This window comes from Coffea arabica, chromosome 4e, assembly GCF_036785885.1.
Source record: "Coffea arabica cultivar ET-39 chromosome 4e, Coffea Arabica ET-39 HiFi, whole genome shotgun sequence".
In the NCBI taxonomy this organism is placed as follows: Eukaryota; Viridiplantae; Streptophyta; class Magnoliopsida; order Gentianales; family Rubiaceae; genus Coffea; species Coffea arabica.
The window spans coordinates 12,403,573-12,412,947 of record NC_092317.1 but is presented as its reverse complement, the minus strand read 5'-3'; the positions used below and the strand labels follow the sequence as shown (position 1 = coordinate 12,412,947).

At 36.8% G+C, this 9,375-nt stretch overlaps 1 protein-coding gene across 1 annotated transcript; it reads left to right on the top strand.

Moving 5' to 3' along the window:
• Positions 1 to 1,840: 1,840 nt before the first annotated feature.
• Positions 1,841 to 7,950, top strand: LOC140004587 (probable boron transporter 2). Its single transcript, XM_072047669.1, has 12 exons — positions 1,841 to 3,175; positions 3,397 to 3,479; positions 3,615 to 3,807; positions 3,887 to 4,025; positions 4,648 to 4,813; positions 5,000 to 5,166; positions 5,334 to 5,507; positions 5,633 to 5,728; positions 6,088 to 6,225; positions 6,318 to 6,637; positions 6,927 to 7,197; positions 7,419 to 7,950. Exons 1-12 carry the CDS (start codon positions 3,072 to 3,074, stop codon positions 7,716 to 7,718), a joined length of 2,151 nt encoding a protein of 716 aa, XP_071903770.1. The 5' UTR covers positions 1,841 to 3,071; the 3' UTR covers positions 7,719 to 7,950.
• The last annotated feature ends 1,425 nt before the right edge of the window (positions 7,951 to 9,375 follow it).

The window sequence follows — 9,375 nt, the reverse complement described above, 5'->3', positions numbered from 1 at the left end:
TTTGATAAGAATAGCTATAAGCTTCCTTTTCTGTATATACTCTCCTATTGCTTCTCTCAATTTTAATTGACAAACTCTTAGAATCCCATACAAAAGTGTGGTGCACATTTGAAAACATCACACGAAAAATAATGGATTTTTCTATAGGGTTGCTTGCAGAATACTCTCTTCAAGATAAATATTATAAACTCTGCCCCTCTAATATGAAAGTGGGTCAATCCACATCTAAAACTTTACCATTCTTTTCCGGTGTGATACGATTTACCAAGCAAACAAAAATTGACTCTGATTTTTCCCTATCAAGTACATAAATTTCAAGAAAAGTGACCAATTGAGCCAATTCATGGACACTCAACTTGAGCAAGATCGAGCAACTCAAGTGAGTTTTCAAGATGAGTTCAAGTCTAATAATACTCGACTCAAAGCTCAATGAGCCTCATAATACATATGTCTCTGTAATTATACTTATTAGAGTGAAATATCAATTTTAACCATTTAAAAAGATATTATATTTATTTTTTAAAATTTGAGCTTATTTCGAATCAAACATGAGTTCGATTAAGCTTAAACTTGAATTCTAACTTGATCGAGTTTGAATTTGTGTTTGAGCCTTGTAAAATTAAGTTGAACTTGATTGCATTAATCCCAAACTTGGCTCTACTCGACTAGTTTATATCCTTTATAAAAGGAGAAATATGCTTTAGATCAAATTAAAAGTTGTCATTTTGGGCAAAGTGAGAAACATGATTTTTTTGCGGGTATGTCTCATAATAAACCTTTGTTATTACATTTAGTTAACTATCCCATAAATCAAAACTTGGTCGAGATATTTATCACCCAAATTAAGATTTCAATTCAATTTTGAATTTGGACCCAAACAAAATGTCCAATTATTCTATATAAGTGTTTTTTTAGCCTCTTACACTCACTTCCAAAGAGGCTATGATACTAGACCCAGGGTTTCTTCAAATCCATGCCCAGATTGGCGTTGACGCATTTGACTGGGATATTCAAACATATTCCCAAAAAGAAATTAAAACTCAAAATTAGAGTTCTAAATCGAATCAAATCAAGTGTAAATCATGAGTTACCAGACAATCAAAATTATTCAAAAATATACAAGAAAAGCAATAATTTATAAAATTAGTGACCAAACTGAGCAACATCAGCTGTTGTGACTCGATCTGATTCATCAATTGCTACGATTTTCCTATAATGTGATAGGTCACATAAGACCTCTTCATTTTTTGTTTTTCCTATGTTTTTTAATCTTTCCCCAAAAAATATCAAACTATTTTTCAGTCAGGGATGGTGTTATTGTCGCTTCTGACCAGTTTCACAGTGACCAAGAAGCAAAGATTCCTCAAACCCTTCCTCCTTTCTGGCTAGTTCTGAAAATACAAGTTTATACACAAAAGTATGCAGACTACTTTACAGTAGTAGCAGCCCTTTTATAATTTATAGTACCTGCTTAAAAGAATTATACTAAAAAAAAAATACTCAGAAAGTTGTGGGGATGTTTGCATCATTTCGAGAAGATTGCTGTCCTTCCCACACCCTGCTTTCTTTTGACATAGCCCCTTTCTGTTTCGCTCTTGCATCATCCCTTTCCTTTCCTCTCGCTTCTCTCTGTTTCAGGTAAAGTCTTTGACAGTAGAAAGTTTGTTAACCAAGTTGCCAATCACCTCACATTATTTATATATGCTACTACATTGCACTTTCTATCTTCTAAAATTTTAACTGTTTTCTTGTCCAACAGTTTCAATTATTTCTCTGTTTGTTTCTTATTGACAGCAGAAAGAATTATTTATGCTCACTCACCACTCACTATCTTTCCCTCACACCAATCTTGCTTCTTACTTCATCAAGAGTTAGTTAGTTCCCTGTGAAGTTCTTCCCTTCCAGCTCTCTCTTTCTCTCTCTCTTTCATGCTATCTTCATTTGCCTTTCTTGGTACATTGGAATTTGTCCTTTTCTTTGTCTCATCATCTCTTGTTGTAACCTGCAGATTTCAATATTAAGTTCCATCTTTCTTAAACTTCAATTGTCTTTTCTTTTTTCTTTTTTCTCCAAAAGGGGTCTTTTAGTATATAATGTGATTCAGAAAGTGTGTTCCTTTTGGTGGTTTTGTCTGTTCAAGTAATGCCCATTTGGTCTAAATTGATCTAGTATCATCATTTTTCGATTTTGAATCATGGATTCGCGTTAACTCTTTGAGATTATTAAGGTTCAGCCTGTGATCTTTGGAATGCTCATTGGCTTGAAAGTGCTTTAAACTAGTCAATTTCAGCTGAAAGAAATGGGTTTTCGCTAAATTTTTGTTGTCAATTCTAGAGTACTAAAAACTCTTCAGATAAGTTGAAAGACCAAGTCTTGCAGCTTAAGTTGTTCTGACCATGTAACTGAACATAGGCTTCAGCAAGATTTTGTTGTTGTTTTTGTTGTCCTATTGTATCTTTGATTAGTTCAATGAAAAGGAGGACTTTCTGGATTAATATGTAACAAAGGTGTTAAGTTGATGGATCTGAGCTTTATAAAAGTCAATCATAGTTGAGATCTCAGAAGATGGAGAGAGTCTGTCTATATCGTTAGTATGCCTTGATCTGTGCTCAATGGGGATTCCGTTTCGCTAGAATTGTGTTGAATGTTACTGGAATTCAAAATTGTCCAGAGAATATTGGCTAGTTAGCTTAGGAATTCTATCTGCCTTAGTATTGATAGAGTAACCAATTCTTTTCTTCTTTAAATCAGTTAACAGAACTCCATTCTTTGTAAGTTAGGTAGGATGTAAAGTCCCTCAACATTTGCTGTTTATCATGAACCTCAATGAAGGTCAAGTATACCTGAAAACATGATTAGTTTGAACATTGATGATCAAATAGACAAATGATCAAATAGACAAATAGCTATTGTCTTCCTGCCCAAACTTTTGCTTTCCTGTTCTATATAAATAAAGCTGTGGTGACATTAGCCTCTCGAGTCCAAAGTTCAGTGTCTCTTGGATTAGCCCTTTGTGAAGAAAGAAAAAGTAAATAAATAAACCTGCTGATTTGCATACTTATCGAGTTATCATGGAAGAAACATTTGTTCCATTCCGTGGAATCAAGAATGATCTTAAAGGAAGGCTTCTTTGCTACAAGCAAGACTGGAAAGGTGGAATCCGCGCAGGCATAAGGTATGTGATGCCTTCTATAGCTAAATGTTGGTAGTTTGGATGACTTGTACCGTGCTTGTAAATTCCTGGTCAATAAATATTTTTTTTGGCTTTAATGCTCTTACTATCAGCTTGACTAAATTATCCTCGCACCAGAAATGAAAACTTAGTGAAACATTTAATGGCGTTTCACTTCATTTGATTGTGTAAAGCTTAACTATCAATTTTCTATTCTTTTGAAGGATCCTTGCTCCAACTACATATATATTTTTTGCATCAGCTATTCCAGTTATATCTTTCGGGGAGCAATTGGAAAGGAATACCAGTATGGATAATATTCTCATTTCTTTTCTCCTTTTGAAAGTTTAAATTCTGGAAAAGCAGTTCTGGCGGTAATCTTGTTTTGTGGTGTTGGGGGCTTATTGACTCAGAGGTGTCATCCCTGTTTCATTTGTTGCAGATGGAACCTTAACTGCAGTTCAAACTCTTGCATCAACGGCACTTTGTGGAGTGGTCCACTCAATCGTTGGTGGACAACCACTCCTGATACTTGGTGTAGCTGAGCCAACTGTTTTGATGTACACGTTTATGTTCGACTTTGCAAAAGATCGAAAGGATTTGGGACAGAAGCTCTTCTTAGCCTGGACTGGATGGTAACTTCTGAACACTAGAAGGAGCTAACTTATGCATCTAGTGGTGGTCATTAAGATTTTCCTTTACTTTTATGTTCAGGGTATGCGTGTGGACAGCCCTTTTGCTTTTCTTGCTGGCCATTTTGGGTGCTTGCTCTATCATAAATAGATTTACACGCTTGGCTGGTGAATTGTTTGGCCTTCTAATTGCAATGCTCTTCATGCAGCAGGCTATTCGGGTGAGCTAAATTTCCATCTTTAACCTTTTATATAATTTCCATTCTTCTTTCAAAAGAATGGCTCGATACCCCAAGAGTCTTATATTTTGTGAAAAACACCACCTGGGTCCTGAATTTTATTAACACAGCAAACTTTTGTACCGGGGTTTCTCCAATGAAGCCTGCTAAGATTGACTTCACTAAGATGCATATTAGTACTCAATCTTCACCATGCTTTTAGGAAAACAACACGATTGATTGATCGCCAGAAGCCTTTGGAGCCTCCACTTGAAAACCCCTAAAACCAACCTCCAAAAAGTACTGACAACAACAATTATTCTGCAAAATTGAAAATCTAGTAAAATTTTTGGAACCTTTAACTAGTCTTTTGATACATAACGTATTTTTCTGAGTACAGAGGACCTATTTTCAGGTTTTGCATTGTGTATTTTTTAATGGAACAAAATTCTCTACAGTTTCTGATACATGACATGACTCTCTCTATTTAAGACCTATCTTGGTTCTCAACAGCTTTATTACTCATGGAATGATTTTCATGTTTAAAAGTAGTTCTGGTCATCCTTGTTTGGCTAGGTGTCATGTGAAAGATCTAACTTATGTAAGGATAAATCGAGTAATGCAGGGAGTTGTGGAGGAGTTTGGGGTGCCAGAAAGAGAAAATCCAAAACAAACTGCACTCCTACCTTCGTGGCGCTTTGGAAATGGAATGTTTGCTTTGGTTCTGTCATTTGGACTACTGCTTACTGCATTGAGGAGCCGTAAAGCCAGATCCTGGCAGTATGGGACAGGTATGTGATTTTTGCTTCAACTACTTCATTTCAGAAAGAAAAGTTGGTGCCTCAATTAAACCTCTATTATTTAGTTGGTACAATGTGAGAGTTTACCTCCTAATCATTTATTTTTGTTCCTATCCTGTACTTTCAAAAATCCTTTCTTTCTTCTGATATTTCTGGCTCTTGAACGTGGTTTAAAAGGTTCACTGCGCGGATTCATAGCTGACTATGGCGTCCCATTTATGGTGCTTGTATGGACTGCTGTTTCCTATATTCCAGTAAATAGTGTTCCACGAGGAATACCGAGGCGGCTTTTTAGTCCAAATCCATGGTCTCCTGGTGCATATTCAAATTGGACAGTTATCAAGGTTATTTTTTAATTGTCATGAGCAAACAGTGAAAGAAACATGCATATTGTTATATAAGCATTTCTATCAGTTTCTTTTGTCCTACAAGAGATCCTTCTTCTGCTCCTTACTCTCCCATTTTCATCTATACCTGTGATCTGAGACTTTTTCTGTTCATATTTTTACAGGATATGGTGCATGTTCCTCCACTGTATATTGTTGGAGCAATTATTCCTGCCACAATGATTGCCGTACTTTACTATTTTGATCACAGTGTGGCATCTCAACTTGCCCAACAAAAGGAGTTCAATCTAAAGAAGCCTGCTGCCTACCACTATGATCTTCTTTTGTTGGGTTTCTTGGTAAGTGACTAACTCCAGAATTATATTGTTTCTGAAGGTTTGGATTATTGTTAATCTGGAATTTCAGTCCATGATAATTCAATGGTTTAGCATCTTGTTCTGACTCTAAGCTATCCTTGGACCAGGTTATAGTCTGTGGTCTAATCGGCATCCCTCCTTCCAATGGCGTCATTCCACAATCTCCTATGCATACCAAAAGCTTGGCAACTCTGAAACACCAGGTAAAACAGGAAATGCATCTGTATGTTAATGTCATGAACAGGTCCCAGGAAATACTAAGAATTTCATTGGTTGAGTTATAAATACGTAGACTGGTGGGATGATACTTTATTAGACCTGATTGAACGACAAGAAATATTTGATATTGATGACAATTAACAAATAGACATGGCAAAAACCAGAACTTTTGTGCTAGAGGATTGTTAACTTTAATTTCTCTTAGTCATAGTAGGTTGTTTTCCGGCCAACCGAACTGCTGAGTTTCTTCAGAGAGAAAATTGTCGCTCCTTCAGAGCATATGTTCTTGCTAGAGCATATCTATAAACTATAACATCTCTTTTTTGTTTTCTATTTGAAATAGCTTCTACGCAATAAACTTGTATCAACTGCTCGAAAAAGCATACGCAGAAATGCAAATCTTGGCCAGCTATATGATAGCATGCGAGAAGCTTACAATGAAATGCAAACCCCACTTGTCTTCCAAACTCCACCAGCTTTGGTGAGTGGCTTTTTCAGTTTTAAGTACCAGAGAGCTGGTGTACGATATTCACTTGCTTAGTTCATCTATCCTTGTTGGGCTTTCTGTTACAGGGACTAAAAGAGCTGAAAGACTCCACGATTCAACGAGCCTCAAGTAGTGGTTATATTGATGCACCCGTTGATGAGACTGTTTTTGATGTGGATAAGGATGTTGATGATCTTTTACCTGTGGAAGTCAAAGAACAGCGTCTCAGCAATCTACTTCAAGCTTTAATGGTTGGTGGTTGTGTTGCTGCTATGCCTCTGTTGAAAAAGATTCCTACTTCGGTTCTCTGGGGGTACTTTGCTTTCATGGCAATTGAAAGCTTGCCTGGAAACCAATTTTGGGAGAGGATATTACTCCTTTTCACTGCTCCAAGTAGAAAATATAAGTAAGTCTGTGTTTGTATACATGGTGGAGGATTGCATGTGTGTTTGTTTTTATTTCTAAAAGCAGGGTCAATTCTCTCATCAGCAAAGGTGTTTCTGGAGTAAAGCCTTCTGGTAATACTACATTGGTGCACAAATTTCTGAGGAATTTGACTTCTGGATGGAGACATTTCTCATTTGCTAAGCTTGATATTTTCTTATTGATTGAACTCTTCAAACTGTCATAAACTATACGTACTGGAAAACACTCTTTTTTCTTACTTCACTAGGTTTCTTTCCATTATTTTGCAGGGTGCTGGAGAAATATCATGCAACATTTGTTGAGACAGTTCCTTTCAGGACAATTGCCAGCTTCACTGTCTTTCAAACAGTCTACTTGCTTTTATGCTTTGGCATAACGTGGATACCAATAGCTGGTGTCCTTTTTCCATTATTAATCATGCTTCTTGTCCCAGTACGGCAGTATATACTTCCCAAGTTTTTCAAAGGAGCCCATCTACAAGACTTAGATGCTGCAGAATATGAGGAAGCCCCTGCGATACCTTTTAATATATCTTATGAAGTAAGCTACCATAACATACGTCTAACAAGGCTGCTTCTAGAATTTGGACCTTTTTACTGACTGTTTTCATCTGGATATTGTCATCAAGTTGGGATAGTTCACTGACAGTATAGTTGTAGCTTGTATATTGAATTTTGCAGAAATCTTGATTTGGCTTTTGCATATGACAGTCAAATCAATATCTCATCTCAATTTTTTTTTTGTTTTTCAAATACTTTTAGGGGCAAGAAGGTCAAGCAAGGACTACCCACATTAACAGCGGTGAAATACTTGATGAAATTGTCACAAGAAGCCGTGGTGAGATCCGGCATGCATCTAGCCCAAGGGTAAATAGTTCAACTCCAACTTCAGTAGAAGACATAAGGACAGTGTATAGCCCACGGGGATTGTTGCATAGGGCACACAGCCCCCGGGTGGATGAGCTTAGGGCAGAAAGAAGTCCAAGAATGCCTGGAAGGCAAACTCCTAGTCCCCGTCCATCTATCCTTGGTCAAGGCAGTACTGGTTCCTCTTCTACCTAGTATATTAGCTATTATTCTGGTGAGTTGGAGTCACCTGTCATTCTCGAAAGGTCTTCTTAGAGTCATAAGTGGTGCTTGAGAGGTCTCCTGAGAAGGTCGTATGGTACAATACATGAGTTTCTGTTGCTAACGTGTGAGAAGCGTGTTTGATGTTTTTCAGGTTCTGCTTTTTTCTTTTTCATGTATGTTTGGGCAGTCGGCAAAGCTATGTTAATAATAATATATTTATTCACTTTTGGTCTGTTTACCTATAATTTTTTTGCTCTTTTGGTTCAATCTCAAGTTGCAATATATCTGGTTCAGTAAAGAATGCCTGCAGTACTTTTATATATTTTGTAAAGAAAATGCAGATTGAAGCTCTGTAGAACGAATGGTGAACATGACTGCTGCAAATAAAATGTGGTCGGAATTAACTCTTATTCTTTTCAGACCGTGCAAGCACCAGTTACTTAGATATCACTCACAGCATATGGTGCCATGTAGTGGTAGAATAAACTTCAATCTAAACTCTGATGACTCTGATGTAATTGATAGCTAGTTATGTGACTTTCAATGTGTAACCTATGTGTGAATAATAAAGCATGTTATGCATGATCATAGTGGTAATACGTACTTGCAGTTTCAGAAGCATGACTTACAGCATGTATGATGGTTCACATCTCTTTTTTTACATTTGCCTGATGTGAATGATTGTTACTCCTCTAGTACCACCTGTTAATTGTATCCCATGATTAAAGGCCACATCCTATTGTAATTCAAAAATAACAATTTATGTCATGATTTGTATTTCAAATCTTATATATAGCAAGTTGATGATGGGATTTGTCTTCTACTTTTAGGGTTCTAAGATATATATGAGGTTCATTAGTTGGAATTTTCTAGTGTGATATAATTAGCTGAGGACCTTAAACATGTGCTTTACTTTTTTAAGATGCTGAATCCTAGCCAATATTCAAAGATTTGCTGACATAACATGGGATAAATGATGCATCAGGATTCTTCAAGTCATGCCTCGCTTATCTGCTAAAGGCGACAAATATACCTGCTTTTCTTGTCATTAAGCGTGTAGAGCTTGAAACTAGATGCATAGCACGTAGCTTTCTTGCATCCTCTGCAGAGCACTCACTTGAAGATAATGTACCTTTGACATGAAAGATGTTTCTTTATGAATACGCGCGCCAAATCTTTTCTACTTAATATGATAGTTTGGTTTGGAGCAGGACAAAAGAATCTTTTTCTGCTATGTTTCAAACAAACAAATTTGTCTACTTTTCTTTTGCCTGTTCTCTCCTATCTCATCCACAAAGAGAACTGCTGTCATCCTTTCTTGTTCATTTAACCTTCTAAATCTTGTTTGACTTAATGCTGTAAATGTTCCTATATTTGTTGGGAAGAAGAACCAGGCAGTCATTCACTTCATGCAAGCAGAAATTGATGCCTGGTTTGAACTCGAGTATGCAGCAATTGTTCTGTTTGCTATGTGGTCATTAAGGTTGGTGTAGAAGTCTTCCATCAACAGCATCCTTCCCCAAAGTTACCATATTTCCTTCATAGTGTCAATACTTAGCTTTTAGGCCTACGCTTTGCTCTATCAGAGTCTGCTACATTGCAGTTGGATCAGGGGGTCGCCATATGCAAATCTTTATTGCTCAATCGA

What these genes read in the sequence shown, in the direction of transcription:
- LOC140004587 (XM_072047669.1), top strand. Translation starts at nt 3,072, where the DNA reads ATGGAAGAAACATTTGTTCCATTCCGTGGAATCAAGAATGATCTTAAA. An exon ending in CAAATTGGACAGTTATCAAG is followed by an intron (nt 5,167 to 5,333) that starts GTTATTTTTTAA and finishes ATATTTTTACAG; the next exon opens with GATATGGTGCATGTTCCTCC. An exon ending in CTTTTAATATATCTTATGAA is followed by an intron (nt 7,198 to 7,418) that starts GTAAGCTACCAT and finishes AAATACTTTTAG; the next exon opens with GGGCAAGAAGGTCAAGCAAG.